At 42.3% G+C, this 19,688-nt stretch overlaps 2 protein-coding genes across 6 annotated transcripts in view; both read left to right on the forward strand.

Annotated features, from left to right (window-relative positions):
- Positions 1 to 19,688, forward strand: part of LOC120422973 (cGMP-dependent 3',5'-cyclic phosphodiesterase-like) — a 121,208-nt gene that overhangs the window by 34,196 nt on the left and 67,324 nt on the right. The window lies entirely within an intron of this gene.
- On the forward strand, positions 957 to 5,786 carry LOC120422972 (uncharacterized). Its single transcript, XM_052708943.1, has 2 exons — positions 957 to 3,912; positions 3,964 to 5,786. The coding sequence occupies exons 1-2, from the start codon at positions 1,993 to 1,995 to the stop codon at positions 4,453 to 4,455; spliced, it is 2,412 nt and encodes an 803-aa protein (XP_052564903.1). The 5' UTR covers positions 957 to 1,992; the 3' UTR covers positions 4,456 to 5,786.

A 19,688-nucleotide genomic window follows, 5' to 3' on the forward strand; every position in this document is an offset into this window, starting at 1 on the left:
AAGCAGCAGCATCCCACCCTTCTCAGCGCAATACGAGCGCAACCGTTCCTGCAGCTGGACAGCGTACGGTTCCCGTAAACAACTCAGCGTTCCCTCCTGGATGGGGGCGATCGTTCGCCAGCGTGGTCGCTGCCGGTAGCGGTGATGCGGCCCAGCAAGAAGTAACCGGGGAAGATCTATTCACCTTGCCAGAGTTTTTTGCTCTAGCGGGTGAGATGATGACGCGGTTCCGGACCTGCCGTAACAAGGCGGAGCAATTTCTGGCCCTCGGGGAGCTAATGATTAAGCACATCTACAATAGATAAAAAAAACTGTGATCTAGTTTAAGCTTTTTCTATTTCTATCCCCTTTCCTTTGCAATTTCAGTAAGTTTTTTTCTAAATTTTTTCTTACTTTTGGTAATCTCTTAGTCATAAGCAATAATCGTTCCAAAATGGATTGAGATTTAACACACAGTTGAAAGGAACTCCAAAACTCTGTTATGTACTGCGAATGAACTAATTGTAACATGATTATTCACTAATAAAACCGAATTGAATTGAAAATATAGTTTTTGGCTTGTTTCTGTTTAAAACGACAACATAAGTAGTCTGGAATCATTTTCTTCAAAAACTTGTTTAGAGATACGCCGCGTCTAGTCTAGAAAAGTAGAAGTGAGCGTGCCGCAAAAGCCGTAACGAAAAAAAAGTTTACCATGCAAATTTTGAGTTGCGTATTTAATGGGCGGACTCAGACAAGGCCCACTTGCCATCTGTCGGTGAATACGCGCAACTCACGAAAAAAAGCACACAAAAAATTAACCTGCATAATCACGATTTCGCGTCCCCACTTCCAGCGCACCAATCGGGGACGCGATGTATTGATTATTTATGTTAATTTTTTTGGTGTGCTTTTGTGTCGCTGTTCGTATGAGTGATGAGTTCAATTTGTTGGGTGATGCCGCGCGGTATGGCATCGTGTGTTAAAAGAAAAGAATTTTGTTTCGTGTTTCATTCTGGTTGGCTTGCCCGTAAGCAGGAAAAAATCTGTTCAATTTATGGTGTGGTGACGTTCATTTTCGTTTCTTTTTTTAATTGATTGATATAATCAAAGAAGTCTGTTCCGTCCGGAATGAGTTTAGCGTGTACTCGAGCGTTCCTGAAGGGAGCGCAAACCAAAACAAAACAACACACGCAAAGTGGAGGGAAAACGGCGCGTGCAACGACGAGGAAAAGTACCGCTAGTTTGCTCCACACCACGACGTCAGCAGCATTCTTGCTCCACCTCCCGTCCGAGAAGGAGGCGTACGACACGCGAGGACAAGTTTCGCCCAACCTCGACGCGATCCGACGCGAACCCCGAACCGGCTTCCGAGGAAGTAAACCCGCGACCGCGCAACCTTTGTAGATCGACCCAGTAGAGAAATACAGATAAAGTTAAGTAGTGTTTAGAAGAGTTGCCCTGCTTTCGCCTAAGTTTGATCCGACCGCAAATCCGATTTCCGCCTCCGAAAAGTGGTTCCTCCGTTGTCCACCAAGGGTGACCGCACCCGAGAGTCCGCCGTCGCCAAAATTACAGTCCACACGCTCCGTAGTTCGGTCCCGACCGAACATATGGTCCTACCGACCCGGATTGGACTTTCGTGTGCGCGCCGCCCCGGGGACATCCGGAAGGAAAGTTCCGACAAAGTGCGCAAAAGAACTGCTCCCGAAGTGACCTTCCGATAAAGTGTCGAACAAAAGTGTCGCGAAACATTTCGCTGTGAGCAGTGGAACTTCAGCAAAGTGCGAAAACGGTTGCTGCCCAAAAGAGCTGCTCCGAAAGTGAGCTTCCGGAAAAGTGAAGAATAAGAAGATCTTTCCTGCTGCGGCAGAACAGTGCGAAAAGTGAAACAAACCCGTCGTTTGAGAAGACAAACATCCCTCTCGCGTAAACCACATTCCGCTGCCAACGCTGTAGGCGAGCTGCAGCGTTCCACCTCGATCCTGTTGCCCCCTGATTCCCAATTTCACCATGTGGAAGGCAATGTTTACGATAAAGCTGGAGGATGCGTTCCAACAGCGAGTACATGCCATGCAGAAGATCGCGAATCTCCGGGATGTCGTCCTCGATCTGCAGAATCCGACGCTAGCACAGCTGACAAAGCTGCGTAAAACCCTTTGGGCATTGTACGACGAGTATGGCCGAGCCCACAGCTGCATCGTCGGCAATGTTCCGGATGACGACCTCGCCCAGGAAGAAGTGGAATACGACGCCTTCGACCAACTCTTCGATGCAGTCAGCGTGCCATTGGAGGAGAAGTTCATTGCGTTGACGAACGCCAACCCGAAAACGAGTGCAATGGACTACGTTGCACACCAGCAAAAGCTCTGGACGATGTCAACGCCGACGATCTACGAAAGCAACTACTGGGACACCCCGATGATGGCCTGTGAGTCCGCCCATCCGGAGCTCTCAGGACAAACCGCCAACTCGAACCTACGATCCAGGCCCGAAAACCTGGACACGGAAGTGATTTTGCGAAATCACTCTCCGTCGACGAGCTACACGAGCTCACCACCCGAAACCCGGTCCAGGTCCCAAACCCTGGAAGCGGATACGGCTTTGCGAAGTCGTATGCCGCCAAAGATCGATCCAATCCGCCCATCCAAGCCCACATCCGCGAGCGATGTCTTGGACACCGAAGTGGTCATGCGTGACCAGCTTCAACCGGCAACCGATGCCAATCCGACGGACCTCCCAGTGTCCGCAATCTCCAGCAAAGCCACCGAAACCAGTGTCAAATGCGTGCCTCTCGAACCGGCACAAGGAAACCCCAACGAATCCGGAACCGGCCGTGTCCTCCCGGACGACGGTACCCACATGACTGGTACGCCAACTCCCGACAGTGTCCTGAACCACGAAGCAAGTCTGATCGCAACAGACAACGGCATCGAACCACAAGTCGAAACCGACGAGAGAAGGGAGCACGCAATGCCGACGGTGCCATCGCTCCTCAACACTGACCGCTGCTCAGAGGACAGCCGATCCCGACCCGAAGCCAAGATGATGTCAACAGTGCTGCCAAGCTTTCCCGAACCCAACCTGTTCAACTCCAAACGTTCGCTCACGGACGGTGACGCACGAACGAAAGAACGCGAGCCGCTACCAGCGGTGATCCTACGGAACGAAAAGGTTAATTCTCTCCGTGTCGAGCACGGCAGCTCCCTGACGACCATCCAGCGGGACGCTGTAACCCTCCAGACCAGAGCCGAGCTAAATCCGCCGCTGCCAACCGCTGCGAAAGCGCCCGATAAACGACGCCTAACCATAGCCTGTCCCAACCCGCCGCTCAACGACACCCACGGAACCCGGAAGAAGCACGCTGTCAACAAACCCGCAAACCTCAATCCTCGAAAGACAGAAGCCGTTTCTCCAATGTTCCCAGACCCGTTACAACCAGTGCTTTGCCGAGGCGCACCACACGAACAACGACCCACCTGCTCAACTTCTGGCGATCTGCGAGACACAGGAGCTCCGGAACCCAATCGCGTGAACGTGACACACCAACACCACGAAGAGAAACCTCCACCGAAACGAAAGTTCGAGACCGAGCAACTGACGAAGACGTGCGTGCGGTCTGAACGCAAAGGTGGCTCCAAGCACGCCCTCAAACGGCTTCAGCATAGAGCAGCACCGAAGAAGAGCACCCCAACAAGCGAAGCGCTCAACCATCGACCACTCCTGAACGAACCACTCGGCCCGCCGCAGAAACAACGCACTATCGCCGCAGTTTTCTGGACCTGCCTGAAGCTTAATCGAACAAACGGCAGTCTCTGCTGCTTCAAGCTAACATCCAACTTGAAAGCCACCATCGTCGAGTCCAGAACGAAGCCCAAAACCCCACGAAGCAGATCACTTTGGACAATTTCAAGCACCGCCGTTGCCGCACTTGTGAGTATGCTTCCAATTTTGCTTGCTTTTTGCCACAACATACACGCCAAGTACTACGAGAACGACTTCGTCGGTCGTGAAACCAGTTTCCTGAAGAACGGCCGTGGGCCATGCGAACAGATCGTCGCTCCGCAGTCCGTCAAGGTCAACCGACGCGTTGTGAGCAGCCAAAAAGTTCGCCTACTACGATTGCTTGAAGGCTGGCAGCGGAGCAAGATTTCGAGCAACCCGCCGTACAGTTACTCCACAGTGCGGATGTCCCGAAGCTGCAATCGGCGCTACAATGACGATTCCAACTACACACGAGGATGCCACCCCCGCAAACCGATTATCCAAGACGTCAGTGGACGAAGCCTGATGAACGATTCCGAACCAGCCCATCGAAAGTGCTCCGTTGGTGAACGCACGCCGGAGAACAAAAAGCGGCCAACCGCTCAACACGATGACCACACCAAGCTGTTCCACCGAGACCATCGTCACTGGATCAAACAAGCCTGCACGGTTTGTGCCGAGTTATGGCCTATCTACAATCACTTAGCTTAGAACATCTAAGTAAAGTAGTTACTTAGGAAAGTCTGCAACTTACGTTCGTCATCCACAATCAACTTAGAAAAATTGCTGGGCTGATATACGTTGCTATGCAGTTGTTTGTTTACCTTTGATATGGAAACGTCAACTTACCGTAGATTTTGAAATTTTCCAAACCAAACGTCAGTTTCTAATTTGATTACTTTTCCATTGTAGAAACTCAGATTCATTTCCATTGATTCAAATTCCTAAGCTAAGTGAAATTTTCTAAGCTAAGTGATTGTAGATAGGCCATTACCGCAGTGCGAACTGCCCGATAATGGTTCCACACGCTCCATCGATCTGCCAATGCGACTACAGCAGATTGCCTGGGACCACCGAAGGTTCGCCCGAAGCAGCTGGAAATGCTCAAACCATGGAGACCGCCCACGAAGAACTTCGATCCGCTACTTCTTCCCGTTGCTACGCATCTGATCAACAACTCAACACTCCGTTTCGGTATCATCCACGCCAACCTGATCAGCAAAAATGTTGAATCGATGCTTCAACGGGGGGAGTATGTTCCGTCCGGAATGAGTTTTGCGTGCACACGAGCGTTCCTGAAGGGAGCGCAAACCAAAACAAACCACACACGCAAAGTGGAGGGAAAACGGCGCGTGCAACGTCGAGGAAAAGTACCGCTAGTTTTGCTCCACACCACGACGTCAGCAGCATTCTTGCTCCACCTCCCGTCCGAGAAGGAGGCGTACGACACGCGAGGACAAGTTTCGCCCAACCTCGACGCGATCCGACGCGAACCCCGAACCGGCTTCCGAGGAAGTAAACCCGCGACCGCGCAACCTTTGTAGATCGACCCAGTAGAGAAATACAGATAAAGTTAAGTAGTGTTTAGAAGAGTTGCCCTGCTTTCGCCTAAGTTTGATCCGACCGCAAATCCGATTTCCGCCTCCGAAAAGTGGTTCCTCCGTTGTCCACCAAGGGTGACCGCACCCGAGAGTCCGCCGTCGCCAAAAATACAGTCCACACGCTCCGTAGTTCGGTCCCGACCGAACAAAGTCCTTCCTACATTATCGTTTATCGGGAGGCACGACATCGTGTGAGTTGTTGCATTAAAATAGGTTTAAGTGTTCAAAGTGATTAAATTACTGTAAAAAAAGTCCTTCCTATATCATCGTTGATCGAAAGGCACGCTGGCGGTTTAAGTCGTCTGGGTAATCGTGGTGCAAAATTACATTTATTTAGTATTTAAATATCTGTGCGCGAGTGTTTTGGTGTGCTAATTAGAAAGACCTTCCCATAGCATCGTAGCTCGGAGGGCTCGGCGACGGGTTTATTATGGAAGTCCTCCCCATAGCATCGTAGCTCGGGAGGCATCGAAAAGCTAATACCTTATCCTACAAAAAAAAATGATCATGAGATGTTTGAAGGAGATGCTGTGGATTCAACGGTCTCAAGCGGTGTCAAAGGGTATATAGCGAAAAACTATGTGCTTGATGAGTCTGCAATTTCAGCTATCGGACTAACATTCCTCCCTTTTGTTGAACTGTAGGCTTCTTGGGAGGGCGCCGGTATTGACTAATAAAGTCGGGGTCTTCAGGGGTTAAACAGTGAACGGATGGTTGGCTCCCACTGATCATTTTTGATTCATTGCTTAACTTCAGCTGATCTGTCAATAACGGAGTAGCAGCTAATTGGCAGTTAACCATGTTCATGCTCAAAAATTGTAAGTTTTTTTTAAATTTGGCAGTTTGGCTCAAAAAGGTTGAGCTTAAGGACATCCCCATTGCCATACGTGCAGGCAAATCAGCTATTCGCATTAAGGTTGTGCAACGTCATTTCCTCGCGAGGATAAAAGCTCCTTTTCCACCTGTTTCTCCCTTGGTTCGCCTCCTTCCTCTCTGTTAAGTCGATTATCATTTTCGCATAAATAGTTCGTTATGTACAAGCGCACCTTCAACCAGGGTGCGCGATGACGACACGAGAGGTACACCTATATTTATGGTTCGATAACGTGTGCGTTTGTTTGTTGGTGGTTTTTCTTTGACTGCACAAATCGAAATTGTGTATTGTGGATTATAATAAATTTCTGTGTCGCTTTCGCTGCTAATCTATATTCCCGAGTGTTTATATTTATACTAGGAATTTATGCGCAAGTTTACCAAACGACCAGCTTTATTGCATTTTATGAGCTTCATTTCCAAGTCCAAGAGACTGATTTGAACCGCGCTCCGAGGGAGGGTAAACTCGGGCCAGATTCGATCGATCAAATATTCATTAGATTTGACTTGGGTGGCTTGAGGCGAGGGGAAAACCAGGAGGAGCATTACTCAAAATGTCATCGGCGGCTCTCTCCCCTTTGGCGACGTATATGGTGGAAAATTAGTCGTCCTTGGGCGATCCCCGTTGGGACGGGAACAAGCAGCGAAAGGTGCTCGACCAAGGCTGGTGTGCGCCACCCCGGTGGAACGTGACCGGGTTTCCTGAAAAGGTCTTCCACAGACGCACGTGCGTGATGAAGGATTGAAATTACGCCTATAACTTGTGATGAGTTGGGGAAAACTGAGAAGCTTCGTCAATGGGATTTGTGTTGAGTCGCGGGGGATGTCCTGAACCGGGCACCGGTTCTGTCAGCGGAGTGATTAAAAGAAAACTTCGTTCTTATCCACTCGCTACAAAACTAAAGTTTATTTATTAATAAATAACACTAATAGTTCACAAAAATTACAAAACTTACATCTTTGGTGTTTTTCCACAGCTGAATTCTTCAGCTGCGCCCGTGCTCCCGCTTACTCAAATTGTTTTGATCAGCCTGATGGCAAGATTGTCAAATTGTATGTATGGGCCGCGATACTCACATTTGTTGGACCGTGGACCCCGCTATTTGGTCGCTTTACCCCTCTGACGCTAAATATAGGGTAAAAGAGCCAGCAAATGTGCAATTGAAAAAAAGTTTTTTTTGTGAAAAATTATTTTAAATTTTGTTTTTGATGAATAGTTTTGAATATTTTTTGTCAAAAAATAAATAACTAGAAAAAATAAAATATTATCCAGCCTTTTCTAATCTAATCTAACCCTAGCACGCCAGTCTTTCGAGGGCATCCTGGAAAATGCCTTAGGTTGATTAACGCCTAGCATCCTCTTGTCATTATTAACAATTGCAGTGCCCCAATGCAATAAATTGCTTTGAAACATCACAAAAGTTAAAGCGGCCAGGCCAACTGCGTAAAGTTAACCGCAAAGATGATTCGTTGAATTGGATTGAGTTTGAGCACGAATGTTCAAACAACAACACATTTCTGAATCTACAGGGGAGGAAGAAACGTGGGGATCCCCCGCTCACGTTCCTGTGTGTTATGGCAATAAATCGTTGGGAGCACCATGCTAAGAAGTTTTGGTGCTCCGGGACCCTCTGGGATGGGACATTGTATTTCCACAAATGCCCTGGACGCTACTTGCCGTGGTTATAGCGCCACAACTCGCTCATAAAATATTATCCAGCTTATACACATAATTTAGTGTTAAATGTCAATATTCCAAGAAGATAATGTCCAGCTTGTGACGATAAACTACTTTTCCTTTACTTAGAAATCGAATCCAGAAGGGAAACGATAACCTGCTATGTTAGTCCGCACCGGGTTCTGAACTCCCATTTACGAGTCGGAAGCGTTGCCGCATGGCTCGGTCTTAACAAAAAAATTACCTAGACAATAAATAACAATTTCAAATTACAAATCTTAAAATTAAATAAACTTATTTTCGAATTTACTCATAAATGGCCTGTATACCCTATTTTGTGCAACCAGTTTATGGAGCGTTCACCCTATATGGACTGTCAAAAGCGAGGTTCACTTTTTGACAAGCTTGCCACCAGTCTGGTTTTGATCTTACTTTCTTTATTTCTAAGCGACAGCACGGGCACCAGTCAAACAATCACAAAACACTGACACTGACGCAGAACAAGGGGCTGCTTCGGACGCGCTCCGTCGCAACACTCCCCCCCGTAAAACTGCTGCATGCCGAATCCGTAGTTTTACGTCTTCTTCATCGCGGTGCGTCCCGAAGATTCTTCGCTGACTCTCGGTGCAACTGACGACGACTGCTACTTGGAGCCGATGAGAATTCTTTGTTGCGAGGTTGCCTGTTGACCTCCGTCTCACACCCGTGCCCGACCACTTTTGGCTCGATTTATGGGCCACGGGTGATAACTTTGTCGCGAGCGCAACCTCCTTGGCAAGTCACTTCCTCACCGACTCCATTTTGTTGCACCTTCTCACCGCCATTGCCCCGACTCAGCGATTCAGTTCTCCGGCTAACGCTCCGGATAAATGAACGCCCCTCTGCCACTCTTACCGCGCCTTTTCCAGCTGCCGGCCGTGGTCACAGGTCCCCAGACTTCGACACTCCGTGTCAAAGATTTTTGTAGTGTTGAGTCGCGGGGGATGTCCTGAACCGGGCACCGGTTCTGTCAGCGGAGTGATTAAAAGAAAACTTCATTCTTTTCCACTCGCTACAAAACTAAAGTTTATTTATTAATAAATAACACTAATAGTTCACAAAAATTACAAAACTTACATCTTTGGTGTTTTTTCACAGCTGAATTCTTCAGCTGCGCCCGTGCTCCCGCTTACTCAAATTGTTTTGATCTTACTTTCTTTATTTCTAAGCGACAGCACGGGCACCAGTCAAACAATCACAAAACACTGACACTGACGCAGAACAAGGGGCTGCTTCGGACGCGCTCCGTCGCAACAATTTGAATAATCTGTTATGAAAGATAAGCTAAGTGAACACATTCAAATCCTTAAATAATTTGTAGAACAAGGGCTAAGGGCTTGGTAAAAAATTGAGTATATTTTCGATAATTTCAAAACTGGTTATTTATTAAATTTTTACTTTTGAATAATTAAAATTGTAAAATAATTCCCTTGATAACATACAATCTATTCTCTGGTTGTCGATCTCCGCGACCTCAATATTACTCCATCTACTGATAAATTCTTCAGCCCCTTCAACCTACACTCACCCCGGTGGTTGGTCATTTTTTTGTTTGACACTTTTTTAGTTTGTACCCCGGTGGTTGGTCAAAGTCAAACTAAAAAGTGACGAACTGTCACTTTTTACACAGCGCTCACGCACACCATCAAAACAAACGTTTGGTAATGTGTGTGAACTCCGTGTAAGAGGTATCCAACTAAAAAGTTGGATTCTTCTTGCTTTAAAAATCTCTTCCGGTTGTCAATACACTCAAACCCCGGTGGTTGGTCACTTTTTCGTTTGACACTTTTTTAGTTTGTACCCCGTTGGTTGGTCAAAGTCAAACTAAAAAGTGACGAACTGTCACTTTTTACACGGCGCTTACGCAAACTATCAAAACAAACGTTCGGTAGTGTGTATGAACTCCGTGTAAAAGGGGTGTCAAACTAAAAAGTGACCCCGTTCGTTTGACAACAGTTCGTGTCAAACCATCGGGGTTTGAGTGTAATTTCATTTTCTCATGGCTTGCATACACATTTTTCTTTGAAAAAGAAGCTTTTAAGGATGGTTTACATTTTTTGTTTTTGTTTGCTGGACATTGCTAAATTTCGCCCATAGCATAGTACAACGAAAAACTGTGAACTGATGAGTCTTTTCTTCGATGGTCCTTTAAATATTCACAACCGGAGAGTCGATTGTCATTCAAAACAGTAAATTTTAAATTTTCAGCACTACAAAAAGCGCTGAAAAGTTATGTTTCTCAGCACTATTTTTTGGTCGTTTCGTCATTCGAGAATGACAGGTAACATTAGTTGTCACAACGGAATTGCAAAAAAAAAAACCCAAACCAACATTAAACTCATCCCGTTCTTAAATTGTTTCCTGCTCGGGTTAAACTGGTCCTGTTACCTTAAAATAAACAAATCGTTCCGGAGATTGAATGAGCGGTCTTTAATGCTGAGTGGTTCATTATTTATCAGTACCTTCATCATCTAACCATCAGGCAAACCGCAGCAAAAGACCATGCATTATTAAGAACGTCCCAAATTATCCTTGGGGGAGAAAGCTTGTTTTATCTGAATTTTTAACCAACTTGGGAAAACTTCTGGTTTTTAAACGTCTTCTTCAATGTTTCAACTGACTTGGTTGTTATATATTTTTAAAGGGTTGCAAACATAATTTTATCTCGAAAATGAAAAGATTCAGAAAAAATATAACAATTCAGTACAAACCATCAAACCAATGTGAAACTTGAACTGGAAAACTCTCACTGTCGTCATTTAACGACATTCTATTAATCTCATTGCTGCAGCGTAGTACAGCTTTCACTTGCGTAACCTCGACTTTACTCAACGTCAGTGCCTGCTGCCTGATGCTGCAACGCAAAAGAGCTTCTGCTGAAAAGTTACTGCACCGGAATGATGAATAATGAGCATTGGTTTATTCTATTACCGCCCGGGGAAAGTTTTTCCTTGGCCACTCATCGCCGCCACTTTATAAATTCTTCTCCGGGCAGATTTCTCACGTACTTTGGCTGCGGTGTAAAACCACCGGGAGCTGAAGTTTGTTCGAAAAGTAATATAAAGCTGTTGATTTTCCTAGTGCATAGTAGGTTTTTGAGAAGCTGTGAAATCTTAATATCTTGTATCAAAAGTTGATGTTGTTAAGTGAACTTTCAACCCCTTATAGTTTTGTATTACTTTTATTCGTGCCTATTCGTGTCTTCCTGTACAAAATGATAGAAGTATTGAGCAGCAGCAGGTTAAATGTCAAAATTGAATACCAGTGCTATCAGAATTCAAATTAAATCTTCAAACTTGTTGATGAATCCATATCAAATATAACGCTCAACTTTTCCCCATTTCCATTCTGACCTATACGTCGAAATTTGCCCACATCATGTGTCTGTGTGTGTGTGTGGGCGCTGGAAGCTGTAAAACTGCAACGAGTTTTCCGTATTTTATGTTTATTTTTATTGCCATCCACACGATTGCACGTTTATGCTCGGCACAGATATATCCCGATTCTGATGGAGGTGGCTCGCAGGCGGGGTTCTTCCGCCGCGACACACTCTGCTCATCACCGACATCCGTTCCGTCCATGTGGAGTCGGAAAAGTGTGGCTGCAACTATCGTGCCTGGAAGGGAATGGCAATGATCGTAATTTTTGTTTTGAATAAAAAGTTTATTTCTTTAAAGATGTTTACAGCAAACAGCAAAAATCCGATTTCTATACAAAAAATCTCGTAAGTGCTATATTTTTGGTTGAATTTGTTTTTTGTTTATGTTTCAGTAACGAGGTATTTACGATTCTAGCAAAAAACACATTTTTCTAAATGTATTTCTCCTAAATGCATAGCAATTGTTGGCAGCACTTTTCCGTTCAAACAAAGCCTTTAAAAGACGTTTTCAACTGAAACACGGAAAGGGGATCGATCGCCAAACCAGCGACCAAATTTTGCTGGGTTGGTTTTGCTGATATCAGCGAAATTTTTCTCTAAACCAGCGAATTTTTTCGCTGAAAAAGGTGGCTGCGCGAAATCAAACCCAGCAACTTGGTTTCGCTGGTTTGTTATTTCCGAAACGGTTTCTTTTCCAGCGAAAGTTTTCGCTGGTTTGATACACATCCTTCCGACAGCCGTCATAAATGTTTGTTATTGTTCACGTTTGGAAGCGATTTGTGGCAATCGAATTGCTTTAGGGGTTTTTTCAAAACAAAAAAGCATGAAAAAGTTCTGCATCAAGTGTTCAGCATTAAAATACATACTCAACAGGTGATGGTTCTTTTCAATGAAAAGAAGCACGTTTCCATAAAGTTCTCGCAGCAGAAAAATACGGTGCAGTGAAGCTGGAGATGTATTTGTACTGCTGAATAGATGAGTGCACAAATTGTCGCAGGTGGCAGCAAGAATCGTAGGCGAGGAACTTGACCATGGCCTGTTCCGCGGCTGTGTGCTGTGGCAAGTAAGTACAACCTGGCTGGACTTTCTTTTAATTCTGCTTCCGTTACTGCGAAATCTTTACACGATTCCCAATTAATCTCTGGTTCTCAAATCCTCTGGTTTATTTTGGCATAGGCTTAAGCCGCCAAAACAAAAAAAACAAAAGTCGGTGATAAAAAACGCTGATCCAGTGCAAAAAAACACTGGTCCAGTGGAAACATTCGCTGAACCAGCGGATTTTTCGCCGAAACCAGTAGAATAATCTCCTGGTTGATTTTGGTACGAGCTGCTGCCGCCGGAAAAAAAACCCGGACGTCAGCGATAGAAAACGCTGATCCAGCGTAAAAGAACACCAGTTCAGTGAAAAAATCCGCTGGACCAGCGAATTGTTTCCCAAAACCAGCACAATAATCTACTGGTTGATTTTGGTACGAGCTGCTGCCGCCGGAAAAAAACCCGGACGTCAGCGATAGAAAACGCTGATCCAGCGTAAAAGAACACTGGTCCAGTGAAGAAATCCGCTGGACCAGCGAATTGTTTCCCAAAATTAGTACAATAATCTCCTGGTTGATTTTGGTGCCCTGCCGCTTTTTCCAAACCAGCGAGAAAATTTTCTGATTCTAGCAAAACTGATCCCCCAAACAGCGACATTTTTCACCAAACCAGTGTTTTTTTTTTTCACTGGTTTGGTAGAATTTCATGGGTTTTCAAACCAGCGAAAAAAATTAGCGATTCTAGGTAATTTTTGTGCTGGCTGAGAAATTAGCGACATTTTTCGCTAGTTTTAGCGAACTTTATCGCGATTTGGCGATGGATCCCCTTTCCGTGAATCTGAAAATAAGTTGTTAAAATAGTTAGAAACAGAAAATTGGATGAAAATAGGACTAAATCCTTAACCTGCCTACTCTTAGTTTTTTTCAACTTTTATATAGTGCTAGATCTCACCACTCAAATGCAACAGTACCAGTGCTCAAAAGTTCTTTGCTGAAAAGTAGAAATTTTCAGTACTTTTGTCAAAAAGTAATACATTTCGACACTGTTTTGCTTTCAAAGTTGAGCAAACCACGGACGCCATACTAAAGAGGGAAAACAAAAGTTAAAAAGTAAAGCAGGGTCTCATGCTGAAAAAAGACCATTTCGCAACTTGTTGCATAAATTACTATTTCGGGTAGTTCAACAAATTCGTATATAATTAACCTTTTAAACGTTTCTTGTAACTCGTGTATTTTTTTAGTTTGGAATTTTTTTCACTGTGACAACATGTTATAAAGAGCGGCATTTTTAAGTTTTTTATTTTTCCTGGGTTTTTGAAAAATCCCCGCAAAATGACATTTTTTTTGGATTCTGATATTTATAAAATCCACGTTTCATGCTGTACTAAAACCGGATTAACATTCGGATGTTCTGGAAGGTGCTCTACAACTTTCCCCAAGAGAGTATGGTGCTAGCTTGCCCCTGAAAGAAGATACAGCGTCCTCAAAACTCGTCTAAAACGTGATTTTCGAGCAAAAAACACGTTTTAGACGAGTTTTGAACACGCTGTATCTTTTTTTAGGAGCAAGTTAGCACTATACTCTCTTCGGGAAAGTTGTAGAGCACCATCCAGAGCATCCGAATATGAGTTCGGTTTTAGTACATCGTGAAACGTGAATTTTATAAATATCAAAATAAAAAAAATGTTTTTTCCCATATAAATTCCCATAGAAAATTGAATCGCTTTGCGCATTGGGGAGTTGTTTATGATCTCAAAAGGAACTGAAAAAGTGCTGTGCTCGCTAAATTTGAACAACTTTATTTTTTTCCATACAACCATATTACACCCTAATGTTTCATCTCCTTGTGAAAAGCTCAAAAAATGATCATCTGAAAAATATAAAAAAATGAGAAATAAATCAAAATATGTAGGGGAACTATACCCTTTCTCAGCCTATTTCTATTATCGGCCTATCAGCACTTTGATCATGAATTACAACTTATATAAAGTGTTTTTGACTGTTCCAAAGTAATAAATAGCTCAAATAAAAGTGAGCAAGCAACTCTCCATTGTTGAAACATCTGAAAATGTTGATTTAATAGCAGAAACGGCAAAAGTGATGAGAATTGGTCGAACGGCTTAGTGTGATTAAAATGGGTATATTTCCCCTATTTTGAGCATTCATGTTTTTTTTGCAATTAAAAGTAATATAAAAACAAATTGAGTGTTGATAGTTTTGTTGATCCACCAACAATTTACTTTATTTTCGTAATTATTTCCTAGGGTGTACGTACAATCCTTTTTTTACTGTAAGATAAAATAAACATGCCTACAGTGCGATCGCAACTCCCTCCAGCATACGGTAAAATCACTGGGTGATGTTTCCCACCCTGGGAAGCAAAATTTTTGATCGGATTCACATATACATATCGTCGTGCTCGTGCTATCTTTTCTCACGTGCGTTTTGGCTGAATTGAGTAAGAGTTTTTCAAATCAAATGACAAAACAAATTTGAAGACATTTGGTTGTACTATTTAAAGTCAGCAATTAAAAAAAAGGGTGCCACGATATCTCAACACTGATTTGACCAAATCGGCTCAAAATTCCTGTGAAGACTTGTAACCTCGATTTTCTAAAAGTTAATTATAAATAGAGATATTTTTTTTTGTTTTTCATATAAAAATCGCCAGTTATCATTTTTTAAACAAATTGCACAATCGGGTCTCCTCATGCATACGGGATAGTCTTGAGAGGCTTCATACCAAATGTTAGCTAATTTTGTCCATACTATCAAGATATATCATGGCACCCGCAATTCAATTCAGTGTTTCTAGTGAAATGTTAAAAAAAATACAGTTCACTTTGCGCATGACAAAAAATTCGTATGTTATTCACTTTAATCATGAAATTTATTTCTGAAACTTTCAGGAGTGAATAAAAAAAAATCTTATTTGTGAACCCGGGGAGACGGTAATAGCTTAATTCATGCCATTTCAATAACAAATACTGTTAAAATAACAAAAAGTGTTATGGGATATTCTTGAAAAATCCATTTTTGCATAAGAGTTTAATAACAGTTTATGTTATAATAACAAAATTTGTTGTTGGTCTGATATTGGTTGAAAGCCAACACGACTTTGGAATAAACTTTTTTGTAATGGAAGAATAACTCCAACTGTTATTGGGATGATCGGATTAGTTGTTAAAATAACAAAAAATAATAACAAAGATTTGTTCGAAGAATAAATAAAATCGTTATTAGTCTGTTATTACAATAACATTCGAATAACAAAAAAATCATAACGACTAATAACAAATCTTGTTATAAATAACATAAAATATTGTTGGCCTAGTATTTTCAAATATCAAAAAAAAAAAATATTCCCACGTTATTTCCGTCTGCTCGGGGATTCAATCAAACATGTGCAGCTTCAAAGTCCCAGCTTTTGCTCGTCACAGCTCCCAAAAATTCGTCTTGTATCCTGAGATATTCAATTAAAATCGTTAAAACGCCGTACAATGTGGTCTCTTTTCATTTGAAATGTTGTCACGGTGCTCAAAATACCGTTATTATGAAAAAAAATGCACTCCGAGATTTTGGGGTCTATCGATTCCTTACACCATAGCGCATCTCTGTGCAAAAAATAAAAACATTCGCTGATGTAGTTTTCGAGATACAGCCCTTTTAAGATGTTACATCCGATTTTTAATAAGAAAACCAAAACAATCAATACAATTTCAGCACTTTAAAGAATATGCATTTCGAGATAAAGATGTTTTTTGCTTCATATGACTGTCAAGTATCTCTGGGCCAAGTTTCAGAAGGTTTGCTGATGTAGTTCTCGAGATACAGCCTTTTTAAAATGTTATTTCCGATTTTTTCAAAGAAAATCCATGAAATCAATTTAATTTCAGCATTTTAAAGAATATGCATTTCGAGATAAAGGTGTTTTTTGCTTCATATGACTGTCAAGTATCTCTGGGCCAAGTTTCTGAAGGTTTGCTGATGTAGTTCTCGAGATACAGCCATTTTAAAATGTTATTTCCGATTTTTTCAAAGAAAATCAATAAAATCAATACAATTTCAGCACTTTAAAGAATATGCATTTCGAGATAAAATGGCTGTATCTCGAGAACTACATCAGCAAACCTTCTGAAACTTGGCCCAGAGATACTTGACAGTCATATGAAGCAAAAAAGACCTTTATCTCGAAATGTATATTCTTTAATGTGCTGAAATTGTATTGATTGTTTTGTTTTTTTTTTAATTAAAAATCGGATGTTACATCTTAAAAGGGCTGTATCTCGAAAACTACATCAGCGAATGTTTTTATTTTTTGCACAGAGATGCGCTATGGTGTAAGGAATTGATAGACTCCAAAATCTCGGAGTGCATATTTTTTTTCATAATAACGGTATTTTGAGCACCGTGGTTTTTGATCTTACTATCTTGACACCCCCTGCAATTGGGTACTAAAGCCCTATGTCAATTTTTATGTACAATGGTAAAAAACACGATTAAAAACCATTTCTGAACACTATTTTTAATTTTAATGCAATTTTTTTTTTGACAAGACAACATTTTTTCGATGGATCAACTATGGTCCCCTTGGAACGAGCTGTCAAGTAGGAGCTTTTCTGTCAAGAAGGACCGCGAGGTTAATTTTTCAAAATTGATTTAAAAATCCATTTTAAACTCTTTGTGGTCGTACAAAGGGTCATTGTACTCAGAAAAATAAGCTTTATCGCTGTAAACAATAATATCAGCAATCTATGCTTCATTTTAGGACCCAATTGCTGCAATGGAAATTTTAGTCTGAGACCTTTTTTTCAGTCTAATGCTTACTTTAATGTTTATAACTCGGGACTCCGGCAATCAAATTCAACCAAATTTCGGGACATTGCACAGAACGGTTATTCCAGGTCAAACATTTAAAGGCCTTTTCCTCGAAACGTCATAATACGACATACACCAAGATGGCACGATGCCGTCGATACAGAGATTCTGCTCGCACTCGCGGTCTGGCGTACAACACCGGAACCGACATGAAAGGTATGCTCGATGTTGAGCGCGGCAGATCCGCCCCCCACCAACCTCATCCGTCAACACGGTGTGAGAGCATATAGCGCCAAAGATTAAAGCTGACGTGGTTGCGTGATGTGGTTACTTACTCGGCTTTTTTTCTCGTATGATTCTATGCTGAGTCGGTGTATCTTTTTTTTTCTTCCTGGAATCACTTTTCAATTTCATGCCACTACGCGCACCCACCCTGGGTGCAAAATTTTGCTTTGCGCACTGATTTTGATTCCATCAAGCTCCGGCTGGTTGATGGGATTTCGGTTTATGATGGCACCTCGGGAATGCACGCAGCGAACTGTGATAAATTTGCTTCATTCTGGCATAGATGAAGATTTAAAACGAGTTCTCGTTTAATCTAGAGCAGTGATGAAAATTTATCAAATTTAAGAATGTTAAAATATGATTCCAAGGTTATCCTAGTTTTAAACAGATCGTTTATATGTCACTCGAGAAATTTTATACACACATTGAAGATAAACATTGATCATGAATACCGTGAATACCAGTCTATGTACCACAGTCACTGCAACAATAATTGGATAGAAATTTAATACTTGCGGTTGAATTATTTATGGTGTTTCCGTCAGTTAGAAATAGACTTAAACGTAAACCAAGAATAAACTCGTTAACTGTTTTCTGCTCCCTTGTGTGAGAGAAAAGCTTTTACTGAAAATCCCTTTATTTTTAATGAAATCGCTTCGTCGTTGGCAAAAAGGTGCAGGACTAGGGCAAAAGCAGAGAATTTGCGAATAGGTATACTATTTGTGCAAGGGAGGTTGGTTGGCAAGCACACGGTGACTCCAAGAGGCGATGTCATGTCAAATTGTGTGCCACCGTGGAGCTTACCCGTGATGGTTGGGACGTGTCCCGGCCGGAGGACCTGTTGCGCCTCGATGCGGTGGTGTACCAGCACCGATTTGATTGATGGAGTTGTTTGGAATTGGAATTCATGGCTTTTTTGAGCTAGGAACTTTCGTTTATTCAGTCGATTGGATGCGTTGATACACCCACAAAAAACATTGTTGCAGAATTTGTCATTCAAGGTTGCAGCTTTTAATGATAGCCGATGCCCGAAACTTGAGTTAAGTTCAGGTTCTCCCATCAGCCGAAGGTTTTTAGTTTTGCATTTATATGATTTTAATGTTGCATTTCTTTGGGTCAAAACATGGATCTGTTAAAGCTTTCTATGACATCGACGAAGAAAACGATTTTTAGGATTTTTTTTGAAAATAGAATTGAAATGGTAGTTTGAAAATTGACAAAAATCTTAATGACACATTCCGCCGTGACGTTGCAACGGTTTGACTTTTCTTTTTTCAGTATTTCTGCTGTAACTCAAAAAATACATAGAAAATGTATATATTTTATTACAGATTCGGAAAGGGCATTAAATTTCCTATAAGAAACAGTGTTGAAACATTATTTTAAGCAAATATTCTATTTTTGAGAGGGGAATATGTAGCGTGACGTTGCAACGCGTGACTTTTTCTCAAATCTGACCCAATTCATGTTTCGCCATTAACTCTGCTCTGTTAAAAGGCAAATTTGGAGTTCTTCTTCCATTTTTAGTGTAAAATTGGCTAACAAATCGAATGCATCATTAGTTTTTCGAAAAAATCAAACCCCGATTTTTAAAGACCACTTACATTTCGTGACGTTGCAACGCTCTGTTTTTGAAAACAGGGTTTTTCGTTGCGTTGCAACGTCACGAAATTTTAGTTTCAAAATAAATCATAGTTTTTGTTAGTTTGAACAACTGTAGGATAAGATTTTATTATAAGACATTAATAGACAGTACAAGGACATGTAAATTGATTGGCCCGCCCATTTTAGATCCCCCCCCCTCTCTATACCGCACAGTACTAGTACGATTTACGAAGTTTTTCAAAGCGCTTTCAAAGTAAAAATAAATATGTATTTGTATTATTTCATTATCATGAAGGACACCCCTCCCTCCCCTCTCCCCTCCTCTATCCATGTAATGGGACGTCCATGCATTACGTAATGGCGTTATATCAAAGGGGAGGAGGGGGGATTCGATGATTTGAACAAAAAAAAATGTATCGGAAATGTATTACCAGGGGGTGGAGGGGGTCTAAAAATATAAATGTTTTGTTACGTGATGCAAGAACGCTCCCTTAATATTTTAATGGTTTTGGGCAATTTACAAAACACGTGGAAGTTTTAGAAGGGATGTAAGGAGCTTCAAGTTTTCAGGAGGGCTGATTGCCGTTCAAGAGTCAAACGACATGCGACACCTAGTGTTGAGTAGCAGAACA

Source organism: Culex pipiens, chromosome 2, assembly GCF_016801865.2.
Source record: "Culex pipiens pallens isolate TS chromosome 2, TS_CPP_V2, whole genome shotgun sequence".
In the NCBI taxonomy this organism is placed as follows: Eukaryota; Metazoa; Arthropoda; class Insecta; order Diptera; family Culicidae; genus Culex; species Culex pipiens.

Coding starts and splice junctions, on each gene's coding strand:
- LOC120422972 (XM_052708943.1), top strand. CDS start 1,993: ATGTGGAAGGCAATGTTTACGATAAAGCTGGAGGATGCGTTCCAACAG. Junction 3,913..3,963: donor GCACCGCCGTTGCCGCACTT/GTGAGTATGCTT, acceptor ATACACGCCAAG/TACTACGAGAACGACTTCGT.